Here is a 19378-nt window from a genome sequence, read left to right on the forward strand (position 1 = left end):
GCAGACCACTGACAGACAGACATGGAGCAGTCCTGGGTATCACGGGCAGTTGCTTTATTACATTAGCTTAGGCCATCCGTACAAACACCTGGGAGGGAGGTAGTCAACTCTCCATTTCATGGATGGGGAAACTGAAACTCACAGAAGCAGCACTTTTGTCTGGCCCTGGAGGCTTGGCACAGAGATACAGGAAGGAAGGTAGGTTGAGCTCCCCGTCACACCCTGGCTCAGGCCAGGGTTACAAAAGAGCCTGGGGAGGGCAGGGAAGGAGGGAGCCCTGTCCTCATTTGAGGTCACACGTCCACCCCCAGACAGACTCCGGAGTCAGGCAGGCCTCTGGGGCAGCTGAGACCCCAGATGAAGATATTCATCGAGAGCAGAGCAGGGCCGGTCAGGAGTTGGGGGCTGTCAGGCTGCCCACAGGCTCCACGGGGGTGGCTGTGGAGCCTCCTCTCCTCCCTGTATTCTCGCTGGTAGCCGCAATGCTGGCCTCAGCCTCAGGGGCCTCTGTTCCACCCTGACACCACAGGCCCAAGCTGGGGGGAGAGCCAAGAGGTGCTGTGAGCCTGGATGCCAGGGAGGTCAAGAATAGGGGCCGAAGGCAGGGGGTGCTGTAAAAAGGGGACTCAAGAGGACGACAGGGCAGCATGAGGCATGGGGAGGTAAAGGGGCCACCAGAGGAGTGGGAGGGGACGGGCATGCTCAGAGCTCAGGGCGGCTGGGTGAGCCGCAGTGGAGCGGGAAAGGTGGGGTCCCTCCACTCCCACCACATTTGTCCTTCCTCTTCCCCCGACATACAAACTCTGTATTCTGGACTCAGGGGGTGGGGGCTGGAGGTGGTCTCCCTTATCCCTGGAGAGCAGGAGCCATGAGCCATCCTCATCGTCACTGAGGCAGAGGAGAGAGGAGTTGTGAGGGTCATTTGTCAAGGCCCTGAGGGACAGTGGGACTCCAGCTATGTTCAGCCTTCTGTGCAGCCCCCAGGAGCAGGCAGGGGAGGACAAAGAGACTTCAGGGGCCCCAAAGCTGGAGACAAGGAAGAGCAGGGGAGACGGAGGACAACTAGAGGATTTTTTTTCTTTTTGGCTGTGCCCCACGGCGTGCGGGATCTTAGTTCCCTGACCAGGGATCGAACCCGTGCCCCCTGCAGTGGAAGCACGGAGTCTTAACCACTGGCCCGCCAGGGAAGCCCCCTCCTGAGGCTTTTATTTTCTAGCCTGACACACAGCAGGCCCCTAACAAGACTGCAGATACAGCCTTACCCATCTGAGAACAAACAGATATGCGGCCAAGACAAGAAACCGAAAACTGACTGTGGAGAAGCAGAATCAGCAGGTTTCTTCAGCAGGATGTACGGGGAGCATGGCAGGTGGGAGCAGTGCGATCCAGAGAGAAGGGTGGTGGGCTCAGGACGGCAGGCTCAGGGGATGACCAGGCCAGGTTAGGTTCTAGAAGTGACTAAGCTAGGTGACAGGCTCAAGGTGTGACTAGATTGGGGTGACAGGTACAGTCTGAGGCAACAGGCTCAGAAGGTGACCAGGCTCAGTGGGAATGGAGGCAGGGACTTACCTGCTCTCTGCTTCCTCTGGGGTCCCTAACATCTTGGCCTTGATCTTCCTTCGTTGCTTCCTGATAGCCACCTTCATGGCTTCGAGCAGAAGCCCGGGGACCCGGTGGTCTGTGAGCAGCTCCCTACAGAGGAGGGGGAGGGGCAGAGAAAAAGCAGTGGGGATGCCAAGAGGAGGTCTCGTCCCGACCTTAGTTTAGATGTCACCCCCCTAGGAATACTTCCTTGATGGCTGCTGTGACCCTTTGCAATGGCCCACTCCATGTGGAAGAAGTTCCAGGAGGGCAGGGGCTTTGCGATTCTCGTCCTCCAGTGCCCAGCACAGTGCCCGGCACACGACAGGGTGGATATATCGATGACCCAAAGAATGAGGAGGGTGAACCGAGGCCTGGGGACAGGTGCAAGTGGTGCCCCCGAGCCTCCCCACCCCTGTCCTGCGCCCTCACCGCTGGAAGTAGGCCAACTCCTCCTTCAGCAGGAACACATTGGCTTTGAGCTCATTCCTCTCCTGAAGGATCTGTTCAACCTCCTCTCGACTGAAGCCGCACTGCCCTACCTTGGGGGGGCGTCCTGGCGGCGGCAGGGCATCCGCCTGCGGAAGGACAGGCTTGGTCAGGGGGGCGCCTCGGTTGGAGAGGGACGCTAGAGGGTGACTGGCAGGGAGACTTGGGAGGCCAGGGCGCTACAACAGATGCCAGACCGGTGCTCTGGCCGAGACTGGGGGCGGAGGCCGGCTGGGGGCGCACACTCGTGCTACCTTCCAACTTCCCGGTGGCCCTAACTACGCAGCACAGCAAACCTTTCCCGAGTGCCGGACCGGTCCCTGACCTCATCCGGCACTCACCCGGTCCTCAGGGGTCCCCGGGGCTCCTGTGCCCGTGGCTGCCGTCTCGGGCTCCTGCCTCTGCTCGCACCCGGGCGCCGCGGCCTGGCCGTGCGCCTGCTCTGGCGCGGGCTCCAAGGTCGCTTCGCGCCGCCGCTGTGATTCGCTCTCGCGGTCCCGCGCGGCGCGCAGCTGGGTTTGTACTGCGGCCAGCTTGTGCCGCAACTCCGCATTCACCAGCAGGAGGCGCTGCAGCTGCTCCTGCAACTGTGGGCGGAGCAAAGGGGGCTGGTGGGCGGGGCGCCGGAGGGCCGGGAAAGCCCCGCCCCCGCACGTCGCCCCGCCCTGCCCTCACCGCCTCAGTCTCCTGGCTGCGCTGCCGCAGGTCGCGGTTGTGCGCCCGGAGTTCATCCCGCTGGCGGTCGGTCACCTCCTTGAGCTGCCGCAGCAGAGCGCGCTCCTCTGAGGAAGGGGCGTTCTCAGCGGCGGCCCGCTGGGAGAGGCCCTGAGCCTCCCCGCCCCCGGTCCCCGGCAGGCCCGCACTCACCCTGTGGCCCAGAGCGCAACTCTCTGCAGAGGCGCTCGTTCTCCTCCCGCAGCTGCCGCAGCTCGAGTTCGGCCTGCTGCGCGGATACCTGCAGCTGGAGAGGCCGCGCCGTCAGGGCCGGGCCCCGCCAGCCCGCGGGCGGCTACGGGAGGGCGCCGTGACTCACCGAGTCCGGGGCGGGCCCCACGGCCGCCTTTTCCAGGAGCTCCAGCGCCTGCACCACCAGCGGCACGAGCCCGGCCGCCGCCTCCGGCCCGAAGCGGCGCGCCAGCTCCTTCAGCTCAGTGCCCAAGGCCCCCGCTAGGTGGTACACGAGCTCCGCAGCCGTCCCCGACCCCGCGGCCACCCGAGGCCCCCAGCAGTGCGCCCCAGGCCCCACCCTCCTGGGCTCCATGTCCCCCGAAGGCAACTAGGGCTGCTACACCCTCCTCCCCACAACTGGGGAAGGAAAAGGCCAACCAGTCCTGGCCCAGGAAGCAGTCTAGGACGGTAGAGGGCGGGGTAGCGATTAAGGGAAAAAGGCTGGGGAAGGAGAGTCTCAGTGCCCTGCTCCCTGTCCCGTTCAAGCCCCCAAGGTCACAGGAAGCAGGACAGCCAACTTCCAGCCAGATGTCCAGGAGCTGAGGCTCAGGGCTGTAAGTGGTCACTTTCGACAAGCCCTCCCCACAGTGCCCACACCAGGCTCCACCCCTGTGTCTGGAGTCATGGGGCCTGACTTGGCTGCCAACTCTCCGGGCAAGAGGTGAGAGGTAGGAGAGCTGTCACTGGCCCCAACCAGAGGCAGCCGACTGTCCAGCCATGTGCCTGTTTCCAAGACAGATTGAGAGTGACACAAAGCTTAAAGGGCTAGGCTGGGCACCACAGCTGCAGACTGCTCCAAGAGATGCTGGAAAGCGGGGAGTGTTCCCAAGCATTTTGGAGGGAAATTGGCAAATGTCGTCATGGCAGCAGGAGTGTGAAGGCCCAAGTCCCCTTCAGTTCTCTGAGTTTAGAGAATATTTACCCCCATAGCTCCTGAATATCAGGGGGCCTCAAGGATCAGTCCAGCAGCTTGCTGTGAACAAGTCTGGCCTCTGCCACCCTTACACCCAGAATTCGAGCTGAGGGAAAAAAAAACACCTCAACAACTCCTATTTATACAAAATTTATTATACTTTGTTCAGAATTACAAGTCACCACGAGGTCAACAACATAAGCACAAAATAGAGGAAAATGGGGCCAAGCTGTTGAATGTCACCAGCTTGTCTGTGAGGGTAAAAGGCTCTAGCCTCTGGGGAGTCTGAAGCAGGAAGTGAGGAGACAACTAGGCATAGAGGTCCTCTCGGTCCGCGGAGTAGACCTCACCCTCCTGCAGGAGAGCGAAGTTGAGGAAGTGGGAGGGTCTGTGCACCTCGTGGTAGAACTCTTTGGGGTTTGCCAGCTGCAGCTCATACTTCATGTTGGGATCATGCCGAACACCTTGGAGTAGAAGGAAAGGGCCAGTGTTGACAAGGTCCACCTGCCTCACCCTGCTGGGTCCTGGGCCATCTCCAAACCAGAGTCCGGCCCCAAGTGCTAAGGGTGATGGCCTAACCCCAAGCCCACCATCCTGTGTGCCCCGCCACCACCCCCACACCCTGCCTCACATACCCATAAAGTTGTAGTTCCACGAGGACTGGGCAGGGACCATAAAGAAGCCAAGGAAGCGGTCTGACAGTAGCATCTGGACCCTCTCGTAGTGCGAGGGTAGGTAGCCCTTGGGGTTGTTGCCCTTGTCTGTGTTCTGGCGGCCCCATTCATAGCCACTGGGGGTCAGCTTGTAGGCTGTCAGGGTGCAGGAGCCTGGTGTGAAGCTGGAAGAGGAATGAGGACAGAGTCAGCGCTCAGGCCACCATTCCTGGGCCCTGGTCTGCAACGCCTGCCCCATCGTACTTCCTCCCAAGGCGGCCCAACCCCACCTGCAGGTGATGATAATGGTCTTCTCGCCATCCCAAGATGGGTTGTCAGCCATGATCTTGGCATGGGTGGTGACATCCTGGGGTGACAGCTGGGGGGACTCATTGGGCTGAGTGTGGATCCAACCTAAGGGTTCCATCTCCTATGGGTAGAGCAGTGAAAAGCTATTTAGAGCCCCGTCTGCAGACAGGAATCCCACCCGTGAGAGTAACACCCCTGCCTTCCCTCCACCACCTTGAGAGCAGAAAGCCCCGGTTCTCCTACACCCCCGCTAACCTTGAGGTACTCATGCTGGGGCAGCTGGCCAGGCAGGTGCACAGTCTGGTGAGTGCCCCACTGTGGTACCATCACGATGCAGCGGATCTCCTTCACCTGGGGGTTATCTGGTGGGCTCACCCCATAGAGGTACCCTGCAATCTGGAGACAAGGGGGTCAAGAGCCAAAGAGATTCTTAGTACCAGCCCAGATTTGGGGCCGTCAGCCCTGTGTTTAATTCCCTTCTCCAAGAACAAGGACAGAGTTTCTCAAATGTGGCCAGAATCTCCTGCATCAAAAACGCCTGGGGGTGCTTATTCAGAACGTTAAACACAGACCTCACCTCAGACTTACCAGGGGTGCTTATTCAAGACGTTAAACACAGACCTCACCTCAGACTCAGCACATCAGAATCTCAAGTGGGGTCCAGGAATCGGCACTGCTCACACGTTCCCCAGTTGCTTATTTAAGTATAGTGTCCATAAACAAATGAGCACACAAGCACAGAGCTCATGCATTTCCACAAACTGAACACATCTATAAAATCAGCACTCAGCAGTACTTTAAATTTTACATTGTCATGAACAAAGTAAGAAAACTTGTGTTCCTATAAACTCACCCAACACAGGATACTAACAATCTTCAAATTCACCAGACTGAGGCCACAAGTTGGTGTTTTATAAAATATGATTCTCCCTGATTACTAGTAAAGTTGACCATCTTTTCATATATTTTCCACCTTCAGTTCCTTTTCTGAACTACCTTCATACTCCTTTGCCGCACCATTCTTCTACAGTTATCTTTTACAAAAATCAACTTCTGAGAATTCCCTATTCTAGATCCCACTATATCTTAAGAGTTATGCAAATATTTTCTTCCTGTTTTTAGTTTGTCTTTTGTGGTACCCTTTGTCACGCACAAATTATTAATTTTGATGATGGCTTTGTGTCTTGTTTAAGAAGGTTATCCTAACTTTAAGACGGTAAATATTTTCTTCTAATATTCTACTACAGTTTAGTATTTTACGTTCAGATTTGTACTCCACCTGGATTTGACTTCTGTTAAGTGCTATGAGGCAGGGATCAAGCCTCCTTTTGCTGACTGTTTCAGGATCATAAGGCACGCTTAATCCCACAGATGAAGTGGGATCCTCAGGTGATACAACACATTTATTATATACACGTGAATCTGTTTCTATATATCCTCTTCCAATAACTTCTAGGAAATACATCATTTCTCAATTGCCATAGCTTTATAATGTTTCGGTATCTGGTGGGGGCCGAAACCCTCCTCCCTCCCTGTTTTGGCTCTCCTTGTATATTTACTCATCTATCAATTTCAAAACCAGCACCTCCAGTTCCAGGAAATCTCAGGTGAGTTTTAGGCACATAAAATGTTTGGCACACACTGTGGCCTAGTTGAACAAACATACTCACTTGGGCCCGAAGGTCAGATATGCAGATAAACTTCTTCAGCACATTCTTTGGGAGAATATAGGTATAACCAGTCTCCTTGATGTCATCAGATGACACATAGATGTGATTGGTCCTTAAGTGCAGGTTGGCGGCAGAGATGGCCCTAAAAACAGGTAGAGAATGTTGGCATTTCTCAACTCAAGCACCTCAGGTAGCACCAGAGGCCTTTCCATCCCTACCCCTCTTGCCCCTTATACTACCTGACCCTCCATTCAGTCTTAGATGAGAAAGTCTGGGTCTCATAGTTGCTGGTGGTAGAGGTGATGATTTCGTCACCATGCTTGTTGACAGTACGAGTCTGGGTTGCAGTCAGCTGTGACTGTTCCTTGGTCTGCTTCTCAATCTCAGCTATCTGCTGCCGCTGCTGTGATGGTGCAGAGATCTCCATACCCAGGATGATGTCTCGAATTTCTGATTGTGTCAGTGATGCCACATTCACACTGTGGGGACAGTGTGGGTCACACCACAAGGATCCCTTCCCCTTGGTCACTTACGTCCCAATGGCAAGGTGTAACTTGGTGGGACAGGGGAGCCCATACTCTGACCCCAGATAACCTTCAATTGACACTTGAAGTGTGAAGTGGAAATACACTAATACGGATAAGATTTGTCACATCCCAGGCTGGCCCTGTGCCTGTACACCTTTCAGCCATGCTCAAACCTGCTCAGCATCCATACCTCCCACTTTTCCTCAACAAAAAGTGCCCTGGAACCGGAAAACTCTCAAAAACGGAAATCCTAGAACAAGTTCTCGATCACAGTTGGTGTGTCCACACCCTTACTGGGTGAACATTTTTGGTTGCCACAATGACAAGGAAGGAGAGAGAAGGAAGGGGTGTGTGTGTGTGTGTTATTAGCTGTGGTATCTGGGGGTCTGGGACGTTAGAACTTCCTGCCATGTATGGACAGTAAGGAAACGTCCTGCTCAAAATGGCAACAGTGCCTCTGCTAAGGAATAGCGCCCAAGTGTCAGCCTGAGCCCTGAGACATGGACACTTCCTATACCATCTGAAGACACTGACTACCTACCTCTCCTCTATAGGCATCTCTAGGACAATTTCTTGAGAAACTTCTGAGCTTAAAATGTTGCAAAAAACCAAGAAGGCATATACTGAGCCACCCATTTTACCCTTTTTGGATCTCTCATCTGTATCCCCACCACTGCTCACTTGTTTTTCTTGCCATAGTCAGCCAAGATAAGGTCCTTGAGCTGCACCTCCACCTTGATCCACTCCTCGTCAGTCAGAGTGGGCCAGATGTGGTGTGGTTCTGTGATCGTAGTCTTGTCTGGCTTCAGGATGACCTTCGCCCGGTCGTTGTTCACATGCAGGGCACGCAGAATCAGGATGAGGCGGGAGAAAGCCTGGGGAGAGATGTGGCAGCATGGGAGGAGGTCGGCTACTTGATGTTCTTCCCCTCGCCTCCATCCTATCCTTTCAGGAGACCCAAGAACCCATTTCAAACCCTACGGTGCTCCCCTCACCATGAGTCAACTTGATATGCAGAGTCACTGGCCCATGCACAGGCTGAAGATGTGAAAATGGCCCCATAAGAGGCCTGTGGGAAAACCTAAGGCACAGAACCAAACCCACTCCTCTTAGAGTGGCCCTCCCTCCTCGTGAGGTGGCTTCATACCGTGTACGATGAGATAGTCTTGAGCCAGTCATCATAGAGGTTAAAGAGAACCATCTGCGGCTCAGTTGCTTTAAGGATGAGATCCCCAAACTTTTCCACCTTGAGACAAGCCTGGAAGGGGAGCTGGAGCTCTGATCCTTTGATCACAATATTGGGGAAGTCCAGCAAGTGCACCTGAGACAAGATCAAGTCCAAGTTTAGAAACAGAACCAGCAGGTCTCAGCCCTCTTTCCTTCTACCTCATTCACCACCTCTCACCTCCAATGGATCGAGCATGCCTTTCCTGGTGACAATGATCTGCTTGGGCTGCTCCTCCACTGGTAGAGATCGGATCAGGGCAGCCACCTCCTCAGCTGTCTTCCACTTAGCCAACTAAAAAGCAAGAGAGAAGAACATGGAAACTGAGTCTCCACCCTCCCAGGTTAACTAGAACTAAAAATTCTAGTCTTAAAACAATTAGACTATGTCTCTATCACACACTGCTATTGAATGTTAGGTACTTCAGAGGTATAGAAAAAATGTCCAATGGTCTTGCCCCGAAGGGTGTTTCAACCTCGCTGGCCAGACAAAGCTCACACAATGCCACGAGCTAGTATTTGATTATATACACGCTATGTCAGGGACAAGAGAAATTAAGGCTAAGGTCATAAAAAGCTGCACAAATAAAGAAGTCTTAAGGGATGAGTAAGACAGTGATTAACAGAAGAGAAGAGTTCATTCTAGAAGCAAAGACCTATAAGCAAAGCCACAGAGGTGGAGATGCTCATCAGGGTTTGGGATACCAGGATCCTGGACTGACTGCCGGAGGAAACACGCTACAGAGGAAGAGGAACTGTGGCCAGACAGGTTACAGGCCAACCAGATGTTAAGCATCTAGGAAACCAAAAAGTTAATTCAGCAAAAAGAAAGGGGCTACCAAAGGCTTTGAGGAGGAGAAGAGATTTGGTGAAAATGACATTTTAAGAGTGCTTGTTCCCTTTAGAAAGATGATTTTTCATAGCTCTCTTCAAGATAGGTTAGAGATGGGAGATTCAAGAAGCAGAGATGCCAGCTTGTAGGTAATGAAGGACCTCAAATATTCTTGGACCTCTTATAGAAGAACACTTCCCAAGTTAAGTAATTCAGGAAAAAAGTTTAAATGAGATGTCCTGAATCTTACAGAGAGAGAAACGGGAGATTCTCTCTCTCACATACACCCCCCCACACACACATACCAAAGAGTAAGAGGCAGCGAAGTTCTACAGCCTCTCTACGCTTTAACATGCTCACCTGCCCCAAACGCTTCTGTCCAGCCCACACAGATGTGTGAATTATCTTGAGAAACAGCTGCCCTGTGCGTGGGTTGAAGATGAAGATGGCCCCATTGATGGGCTTGGTGGTCAGGTTCCCTTCAAAGGTCTAAGGAATGATTACATCAGTTAGCACAGTCTAGACACAACCAGCCTGCCTTCCTCGCAATATGCACACACTTGCCCGGCCACCCTCCCACAGGCATATACAGAGCCCCACACCCACACGCTGCATCTAACTCTCACCTTATGGATAGTCACTCTGTAGACATTCGTGTCATCCACAAACCAGATAATCTGGTTGGAAAAGAGTTCACCGTAGTTCTGAGAGGACAGATAGGGCTCGGTGGGCTCAGATGAATAAAGCTGCAGCCCTTTACGGATCCGTTCACGTAACACATACAAGGCAGGGTTTGCCTTCATGATCTTGGCCATGGCCTGCTGTATGAGGGGCTTGCTGCCAGGGAACCAGTTTCCATAGGCACTGTGAGGGTGGAAGAGGCAAGAAAGGTCAAGACCAGGCTGGCAGTCCCAGGAACAAGGCAAACTGCGACTCTACAGAGGAAGAAAAGGCTGTTGGTCAAGCTGAGAATGAGTGCCTGCTCATGTACATAGAGGCAGGGAAGAAAGAGTCAGTGACACCAGTGGAGGAAACGGCCAACCTCACCTCACCTGGGCAAACTAAAAAAAACACGTGTATATTAAACTACGGGGCAGGGGGGGAGGGATAAATTAGGAGGTTGAGATTAACATATACATACTACTATATATAAAATAGATAATCAACAAGGACCTACTGTATATAGCACAGGGAACTCTACTCAATACTCTGTAATAATCTATATGGGAAAAATATCCTAAAAACAATAGATATATGCATACATATAACTAAATCACTTTGCTGTACACCTGAAACTAACACAACATTGTAAATCAACTATACTGCAATGTAAAATAAAAATTAAGGGACTTCCTTCCTGGTGGTTCAGTGGTAAAGAATCCGCCTTACAATGCAGGGGACGCAGGTTCGATCCCTGGTCCGGGAACTAAGATCCCACATGCCACAGCGTGTCTAAGCCCGTGCGCCACAACTACTGAGCTCTCACTCATTCCTTAGACCTTTGAAGGGAACCTGACCACCAAGCCTCTCAATGGGGCCATCTTCATCATCGAACCTCAACTAGAGAGCCTGCGCGCCGCAAACTACAGAGCCCACACACCACAACTACAGAGCCCATGCACTCTAGAACCTGCGTGCTACAACTAGAGAAAACCCGCACACCACAACTAGAGAGAAGCCCGCGTGCCACAACGAAGAGCCCGTGTGCCACAACAAAAGATTCTGCATGCCTCAACAAAGATCCCGCGTGCCGTGACTAAGACCCGACGCACCCAAAAATAAATAATAAATAAATCTTTAAAAAATAAACAAATAAATACAACAAAGTGTGGGGCTGATGAAAAATATCAATACATGCTTCTGAGCCTCAACTTACCTATGCAGGTTATAGGCCAGGTCGATGGCAATGAGCACACCTGTAGGCGAAGGGTAGATACTCATGTTGTCTGTGGTGTAGTCCAAGAACTTGGCCCGGGCGTAGCGCTCGATGTCATGGGAATCATAGTCCCCCCAGCGCAACTGGATGTCAATCCAATACTTCTGAGTGGTGGTGCTGTCCATCACATCCCTGAGAGTGGAAGGGGGTCAGGAGTCTAGGCTTCCAGGAAGACACTGGCACAACCAATATCCCCAGAGCCACAAGAACTCTCAATTACTACGTCTGAATCTCAAAACCAACCCCTCTGCCTGTTCCAGATCAGAAGACCCACCAGAGAATTAGCAGACCTGGCTGAGGGTGTTAACAGAATCAGGGGTAGAACTTGTTTCAAATTAGAAAGAAAGGCAACCAGGGACAATTTCTAAAGTAGTGCTGCTAGAATAGTAAAACTAAGCTTCTTAGATGCCTAGGGCTGGGTCGTAAGGCACTTACTTAGAGTCTGCCAGCAATGAGGGCCGGGAGACATTCCACTTATAGGAGGCAAAGAGCAGGATATCTGCACAGGAAGAGTTCATCTTATAGGACTTTCGGGGGTGGATTGTCTCCTTTTGTACTGTCTCAATTTCCAGTGCATCCAGTTCCTGATCAAACACCTGGAGGCAAAGGTGGAAAGGTTATGACTGGTTATGGAAGCCCACTTAGAATGAGGGCTCATAGAACTTAAGATAATGTGGCACCTGGGACCACAACAGAAGTCTCATCCTTGGAGCTCTGAGGGTGGATTTCCCATACCCAAAAGAGAGAGCCGACCTGACTTTTTGTGGCATCGTCTGCCCTCAATTCTAGCCCACCTGACACAAGTCCATAACGATGCTCTCGTGGATCTTCTGCCACAGGTGAGCTCGGAAGATCTGGATGAGAGAGATCTTCAGTGTGGGGATCTTGCCGTGCATGAAGATACCTGTCAGGTCCAGCTGCACCTGAAAGCCTACGTATACCTGACGGAAAAAAAGAGCGACACTAGAGACCGAGAGGTTCTCAGGACATAATTAAGGAAGTAGAAACTCTTGTTTTTAGCTTCCCATCTCCCACGTCTATCAATCACACTCACGTTGGCTCGGTTGATGGTTGGGGACCACCAGAGGGTGAATCTACGATTGGGAATCTGGTTCAATCCTGATCGCTGAGCATTGGTTAGTTTCTTCCACTTCATAGACTCCTCAAAACCACTGGCCTTCTCCCTGGGAAGCAGAAGAGACGAGGTAAAGTGACATCCTGCCATCCCCCAGAGCACTGCTGACCTCCTGGGGTGGCTGTGTGGGAAACACCGCAGTAGAACACAAAAGCATATGAGGGATGAGCTCACAGGGCTGTGACATGTGAGAGGTCACTGTAAGGGGAGAACAGAATCCTCACCAGAAAAGCCCCTCCCAGGTAGGGAAGTAAGTGCCCTTGAAGAGAGTGTGTTCCAGAATGCCTTCCACACCACCCAGGGCCTGGATCATGTCTGTACGGTAGTTGTTCAGGTTCCAGAGCTTTCCATCATGCCGCTGGTGTGTCCACCAAAAAGGGTTCTGCTTCAAAACCTAGATGGCAAGGTAGGCATGGTGAAGCTTCTGGGTGCCCACTGCTCCAGGTTCCCAGCATGGCCACAGACTCTCCTGATTCAGGGAAAATCTCTCCACTATCCCCTCCACGTACCTGGTACTGCTTAAAGTCAGTTCGGACACGCCAACCCTTATCATAAGCCAGTGTGTGCCGGTCCTTCTGGAAGAGGGTGTTGATTCGAGGAATGCCACGATCCCATGAATCCTCTAGATCTTCTAGGGTCAGTCGTCTGCCAAGGAAAAAAGATCAAAGTTAAAACAAATACTCATATGAAGAGTTCAGCATTCCTCCCTGGCCAAGGATAAACAGGGTCAGACATACAACCTACTTCCTCGACTCCATAAAAATACGGCATGCTCTACTCCTGACCTCCAGGCAGGACTCAAAGGTCACACCACTCAAAAGGACTGCTATGCCCTCCTGGATGCCCACCTGTTCTGCGCAATGGCCTCTTGTCTCTTGAGTGCATACTCAGCCCAGACCCGCTGAGAATCAATGAACTCACTCTCCCAGGGCTGTATGTAGCGATACAAGTTGGGAATCAGCTGGTCTTCTTCATGGCTCATTCCTGAACGAAAGTGTGTGATACCTACATCTGTCTGCTTGGACCACCTGTTTGGGGACACAACCAAGATTAGATAAAAAATAAAAACTGAAAATAAAGAAACATCTCCTTCCCTCAGGGTCTAGCAAGATTTTCAGCCAAGTCCTACCTGAGGTCAGATTGGGGGATGAGCACATGGCCCATTGAGAGCATGCCAAGTCCACCCAACTCCTTAGGGGTGTAGAACACGACAGGGGGGAAGCGACTCGGCATCTTGGAGTTGAGGCCAATCTTGATTCGTGTCTGGATCTTGTTCTCACACTTCACCAGCAAGTCCAGGAGCTCCTGGGTGTTCACCACAGCCTCCCGAAAGTATGTCATAAGGCCAATAAGAGCTGTGTTCCACTTATTCACAATCTGAAGATAGTGAAAAAGAAGTAAATTATAGATAAGTCATTGCAGGGACAGGGTGTGTGGCTAGGAACCACCAGACACAATTAGTCATATTCTCCCTAGTTCTCAAGAAAGATTTGAGCTCAATGTCATTAGGGAAGTGTGTGTAAATCAAAATCACTATGAGATACTACTTAACACCCACTGCAATGGCTGTAAGACAGTTACAAGGATGTGGAGAAAATGGAACTCTCATATACTGCTGGTAGGAATATGAAATAGTGCAGCCACACTGAAACAGCCTGGCAGCTCCTCAAAAGGTTAAAGAGAGTTACCATATGACCCAACAATTCTACTCCTAGGTGTATACCCAAGAGAAATAAAAACATATGTCCACACAAAAATACGTACACAAATGTTCACAAAAGCATTATTCATAATAGCCAAAAAGTAGAAAAAAACCAAATGTCCATCAACTGACAAATAAACAAAATGGTGTACAGCCATATTATGGAATGTTATTTAGCCATGAAAAGGACTGAAATACTGATGTATGCTACAACATGGATAAACCTTGTAAACATTATACTAAGTGAAAGAAACCAAATGAAAAAGGTCACATACATGATCCATTTATATGAAATGTCCAGAAGAAACAAATCCATACAGACAGGAGGTAGATTAGGGGTGGCCAGAGGACTGGGGCAGGGAGGGACATGGGGAGTGAGTGACTGCTAATGGGTATAGGGTTTCTTTGTGGGGTGATAAAAATGTTCTGGAATTAGTGGTTATGGCTGCACAATTTTATGCATATAATGAAAACCACTGAATTGTATACTTTAAAAGTGTGAATTTCATTTCAATAAAAACATAAAGTTGGGCTTCCCTGGTGGCGCAGGGAAGATCCCACATGCCATGCGGAACAGCCAAAAAATTAAAAAAAAAAAAAAGCTGAAAGAATTTCCTTTAAGATCAGAAACGAGACAAGGATGCCCACTCTCACCACTTTTATTCAACACGTTATTGAAAGTCCTAGCCACAGCAACCAGACAAGAAAAAGATATTAAAGAAATCCAGGGACTTCCCTGGTGGCGCAGTGGTTAAGAATCTGCCTGCCAATGCAGGGGACACAGGTTTGAGCCGTGGTCTGGGAAGATTCCACATGCTGCGGAGCAACTAAGCCCATGTGCCACAACTATTGAGCGTGCGCTCTCCAGAGCCCACGTGCCACAACTACTGAAGCCCGCAGGCCTAGAGCCTGTGCTCCACAAGAGAAGCCACCGCAATGAGAAGCCCTCACACAACAACAAATAGTAGCCCCCGCTCGCTGCAACCAGAGAAAGCCCACACGCAGCAACGAAGACCCAATGCAGCCAAAAATAAATAAATATAATTAAAAAAAAATTCCAAATTGGAAAAAAGTGAAACTGTCACTGTTTGCAGATGACATGATATTATACATAGAAAATCCTAAAGACACCACCAAAAAACTATCAGAACTCATCAATGAATTCAGTAACATGGCAGGATACAAAATTAACGTAGAGAAATCTATTGCATTTCTGAATACTATCAGAAAGAGAAATTATGAAAACAATCCCGTTTATGATTGCATCAAAAAACCAAACCAAACCAGGGACTTCCCTGGTGGTCCAGTGGTTAAGACTCCATGCTTCCAATGCAAGGGGCACAGGTTCAATCCCGGTTGGGGAACTAAGATCCCACATGCTGCACAGTACGACCAAGGGAAAAAAAAAAAAAAATCTAAAAAACAAAAAACCAAAAAACCCCAAACGAAACCAAACAACAACTAGGAATAACTCAATCCAAGGAGATAAAAGACCTGTACTTGGAAAACTGTAAGAACTTGGTGAGGGACTTCCCTGGCGGTCCAGTGGTCGACTCCACACTTCCACGGCAGGGGACATGGCTTCGAGTCCTGGTCTGGGAAGATCCCACATGCCACGGAGCAACTAAGCCCGCGAGCCACAACTACTGAGCCCACATGCCACAACTACAGAAGCCCATGTGCCTAGAGCCCATGCTCTGCAACAAGAGAAGCCACCACAATGAGAAGCCCATGCACTGCAATGAAGAGCAGCCCCCACTCGCCGCAACTAGAGAAAGCCCGTGCGCAGCAACAAAGACCCAACACAGCGAAAAATAAATACATTAAAAAAAAAAAGAATATTGTTAAAATGACCACACCCTCAAGTCCATCTACAAATTCAATGGAATCCCTATCAAAATACCAAAGACATTTTTCACAGAACTAGAACCAATAATTTTAATATTTGTATGGAAACACAAAAGACCCTGAAAAGCCAAAACAATCCTGATAAAGAACAAAGTAGAAAGTATCACAGCTCCTGATTTCAAACTATATTACAAAGCTACGGTACTCAAACAGTATAGTACTGGCACAAAAACAAACCCATAGGTCAATGGATCAGAATAGAGAGTCCAGAAATAAACCCATGCTGTTATGGTCAATTAATCTACAACAAAGAAAGCAAGAATATACACTGGGGAAAAGACAGCGACAGCTAATGCAAAAGAATCAAACTGGATTTTCTCACAACATACACAAAAAATAAAGGCAAAATGGATAAAAGATTTAAATGTAAGACCTGAAACTATAAAACTCCTAGAAGAGGGACCTCCCTGGTGGCGCAGTGGTTAAGAATCTGCCTGCCAATGCAGAGAACGCAGGTTCGAGCCCCAGTCCAGGAAGATCCCACATGCCGCGGAGCAACTAAACCCGTGCATCACAACTACTCAGCCTGCACTCTAGAGCCCACGAGCCACAACTACTGAAGCCCGCATGCCTAGAGCCCGTGCTCTGCAACAAGAAGCCCATGCACTGCAACGAAGAGTAGCCCCCGCTCACAGCTAGAGAAAGCACGCAGCAATGAAGACCCAATGCAGCAAAAAATAAAATAAATAAATTTATTAAAAAAACCCAAAAACTCCTAGAAGAAAACACAGGCAGTACTCTCTTTGACCTTAGTCTTAGGAATACTTTTTTGGATATGTCTCCTCAGGCAAGGGAAACAAAAAAGAAATGGGGAAAAGAATAAATAAATAAAATGAAGAAAGAAAAGAAAAGAAAAACAAAACAAAACAAAAAACAAACGGGGCTTCCCTGGTGGCACAGTGGTTCAGAGTCCGCCTGCCGATGCAGTGGACACGGGTTTGTGCCCCAGTCCGGGAAGATCCCACATGCCGCGGAGCGGCTGTGCCTGTGAGCCATGGCCGCTGAGCCTGAGCGTCTGGAGCCTGTGCTCCGCAACGGGAGAGGCCACGACCGTGAGAGGCCCGCGTACCGCAAAAAAAAAAAAAAGAAAGAAAGAAATGCGACTATATCAAACTAAAAAGGTTTTGCACAGGGGCGTCCCTGGTGGTGCAGTGGTTAAGAATCCGCCTGTCAATGCAGGGGACGCAGGTTTGATCCCTGGTCCAGGAGGATCCCACATGCTGTGGAGCAACTAAGCCCGTGTGCCACAACTACTGGGCCTGTGCTCTACAGCCCACGAGCCACAACTACTGAAGCCCGCACACCTAGAGCCCATGCTCCTCAACAAGAGAAGCCACTGCAGTGAGAAGCCTGCACACCTCAACGAAGAGTAGCCCCCGCTGGACGCAACTAGAGAAAGCCCTCACGCAGCAACAAAAACGCAACACAGCCAAAAATAAATAAATAAAAGCTTTTGCACAGCAAAAGAAATTATCAACAAAATGGAAAGAAAGCCCACTGAACAGGAGGTGATATTTACAAATGATATATCTGATAAGGGGTTAATACGCAAAATATTGGGTTGGCCAAAAAGTTCGTTCAGGTTTTTCCATAACATCTTATGAACGAACTTTTTTGGCCAACCCAATACAAAGAACTCATACAACTCAACATAAAAAAAACAAAACAAAAACCTGATTTAAAATGTCTTTTCGGCAGAGGAGCTGAAGAGACATTTTTCCAGAGAAGATATAAAGATGTCCAATAGACACATGAAAAGATGCTCAACATCACTAATCATAAAGGAAATGCAAATCAAAACCACAACGAGATGTCTCCTCACACTTGCCAGAATGGCTATTATCAAAAAGACAAGTAACAAGCGTTGACAAGGATGTGGAGAACAGGGAACCCTCGTGTACTACCGTACTACTGATGGGAATGTAAAGTGGTGCAGACACTATAAAAAACAGTATGGAAGTTCCTCAAAAAATTAAAAATAGAACAACCATACAATCTAGCAATTCTACTCCTGGGTATTTATCCGAAGAAAACAAAAACACTAATTCGAAAAGATGTGTGCATCCCCATGTTCACTGCAGCATTATTTGAAATAGCCAATATATGGAAGCGACTTAAATGTCTATTGATAGATAAATGGATAAAGGAGATGTGGTATGTATACACACACACACAGAAATATTACTCAGGCATAAAAAAGAATGAAATCTTGCCATCTGCAACAACACGGATACTTGGAAGGGTGGGGGAATGAGTGAAATAGTTGAGGGAGACTAAGAGGTACAAACTTCCAGTTATAAAATAAGTAAGTCACGGGGATGTAATGTACAGTATAGGGAATATTATAATTTTGTGTGGTGACAGATAGTAACTAGACTTATCCTGGCGATCATTTTGTAATGTGTAAAAAGAGCAAATCACTATATTGTTTACCTGAAACTAACATAATATTGTAAGTCAGTCATACTTTAAAAAAAAGAGAAAGAGATCTGCAAGTTCCCTGGTGGCCTAGTGGTTAGGATTCTGGGCTTTCACTGCTGTGGCGCCAGTTAATCTCTGGTCAGGGAACTGAGATACTGCAAAAGCTGCACAGCGCAACCAAAAAAAAAAAAAGAGAGAGATCTCTGAAGACCCATGAAGGGATCCATTCGCAGGCTATAAAACTCCGAGGTCATGCCTGCTTCAGCAGCACATATACTAAAACTGGAACGATACAGAGAAGATTAGCATGGCCCCCGTGCAAGGATGGCACGCAAATTCATGAAGCATTTCATATTTTTTTGTTATACAGCAGCAACTGACACAACAATGTAAAGCAATTATACTCCAATAAAGATGTTGAAAACAAAACAAAACAAAAAAACCCTCCGAGGTCAAAGAAAAAACCACCACCAGATCAGTAAGCTGAACAAGTCCCACAGCTCACATAAGGTTGACAACAGTTTGTGTCCCCGCCAGCCATACAGAGACTTCATAATAAATGGGAATTAGGTATAGTCCATAGAAAGTTATCAACTTAGTAGTGGAGATAAATTAGCCCCAGAAGAAAGGGTGCTCTGGATTCACTATAACTAAGAAGCTTAAAATTAAAAGCAAGCCTCAAAAGGATCAAACTAAACCACAAGTTACTGAACTGTACACCAGAACACAACCCAACACTCTTTAAAGGAATATAACAAAATCCATAAATCAATATAAATTACACAATTTCTAGCATCCAATCAAATATTGGATGCATACAAAGAAGTAGGAATAAATTACCCATAAACAGAAGAAAAATCAATCAGTACAAACAGACCTGGAAACAACAGATGATGGAATTAGTAGACAAAGATCTTACAACAGCTATTGAACGTTTTATAATTATGCTTGAGTATATAAAGAAAAACATGAACATAATGAGGAAAGAAACAGAAGATGTTAAAGACCCAAATGAAACTTTTAGAGATAAAAATTACAATATCTGAAATTTTAAAACGTACAGATGGGATTAACAACATTGTAAAGCTGCAGAAAAAATAATGAAGGCAAAATAAACACTTTTTCTGACA

General features: G+C 48.9%; 2 protein-coding genes and 1 non-coding gene across 4 annotated transcripts in view; 1 reads left to right on the forward strand and 2 right to left on the reverse strand.

Moving 5' to 3' along the window:
* Positions 1–32: 32 nt before the first annotated feature.
* RILP (Rab interacting lysosomal protein) lies at positions 33–3772 on the reverse strand. 2 transcript variants are annotated; one of them, XM_004267238.3, is made up of 8 exons: positions 3104–3767; positions 2938–3031; positions 2746–2852; positions 2412–2657; positions 2014–2159; positions 1570–1692; positions 799–888; positions 33–536 (listed from the first exon to the last, which is right to left on the reverse strand). In XM_004267238.3, the coding sequence occupies exons 1-8, from the start codon at positions 3329–3331 to the stop codon at positions 392–394; spliced, it is 1179 nt and encodes a 392-aa protein (XP_004267286.1). In that variant the 5' UTR covers positions 3332–3767; the 3' UTR covers positions 33–391. The 2 variants fall into 2 exon arrangements, with proteins under 2 accessions (XP_004267286.1, XP_033279168.1); XM_033423277.2 differs by having other exon boundaries at positions 394–888; positions 3104–3772.
* Positions 3773–4065: 293 nt separating this feature from the next.
* Positions 4066–19378, reverse strand: part of PRPF8 (pre-mRNA processing factor 8) — a 36695-nt gene continuing 21382 nt past the window's right edge. Inside the window, exons 25-43 of the mRNA XM_004267063.3 lie at positions 13347–13594; positions 13066–13245; positions 12727–12862; positions 12442–12611; positions 12137–12266; positions 11877–12023; positions 11518–11678; positions 11023–11214; positions 9773–10010; positions 9507–9635; positions 8496–8609; positions 8238–8411; positions 7772–7965; positions 6803–7042; positions 6564–6705; positions 5149–5289; positions 4875–5014; positions 4567–4769; positions 4066–4395 (exon numbers count right to left, since the gene is read on the reverse strand). Coding sequence (XP_004267111.1) covers positions 4241–4395; positions 4567–4769; positions 4875–5014; positions 5149–5289; positions 6564–6705; positions 6803–7042; positions 7772–7965; positions 8238–8411; positions 8496–8609; positions 9507–9635; positions 9773–10010; positions 11023–11214; positions 11518–11678; positions 11877–12023; positions 12137–12266; positions 12442–12611; positions 12727–12862; positions 13066–13245; positions 13347–13594 — 3234 coding nt within the window. The 3' untranslated portion in view covers positions 4066–4240. The remainder of the gene's footprint in view (positions 4396–4566; positions 4770–4874; positions 5015–5148; positions 5290–6563; positions 6706–6802; positions 7043–7771; positions 7966–8237; positions 8412–8495; positions 8610–9506; positions 9636–9772; positions 10011–11022; positions 11215–11517; positions 11679–11876; positions 12024–12136; positions 12267–12441; positions 12612–12726; positions 12863–13065; positions 13246–13346; positions 13595–19378) is intronic.
* LOC117200421 (U6 spliceosomal RNA) lies at positions 18505–18607 on the forward strand. Its single transcript, XR_004482000.1, has one exon. It is a non-coding gene; the product is annotated as a U6 spliceosomal RNA (small nuclear RNA).

This window comes from Orcinus orca, chromosome 19 (assembly GCF_937001465.1).
Source record: "Orcinus orca chromosome 19, mOrcOrc1.1, whole genome shotgun sequence".
NCBI lineage: Eukaryota > Metazoa > Chordata > Mammalia > Artiodactyla > Delphinidae > Orcinus > Orcinus orca.

Bases quoted from the DNA above. Each gene is read 5' to 3' on its own strand.
- RILP (XM_033423277.2), bottom strand. From the start codon at position 3,331: ATGGAGCCCAGGAGGGTGGGGCCTGGGGCGCACTGCTGGGGGCCTCGG. The intron at 2,853-2,937 runs GTGAGTGCGGGC...CCCCTTCCTCAG, and splicing joins GTTGCGCTCTGGGCCACAGG to AGGAGCGCGCTCTGCTGCGG. The intron at 2,658-2,745 runs GTGAGGGCAGGG...CTCCGCCCACAG, and splicing joins GCAGCCAGGAGACTGAGGCG to TTGCAGGAGCAGCTGCAGCG.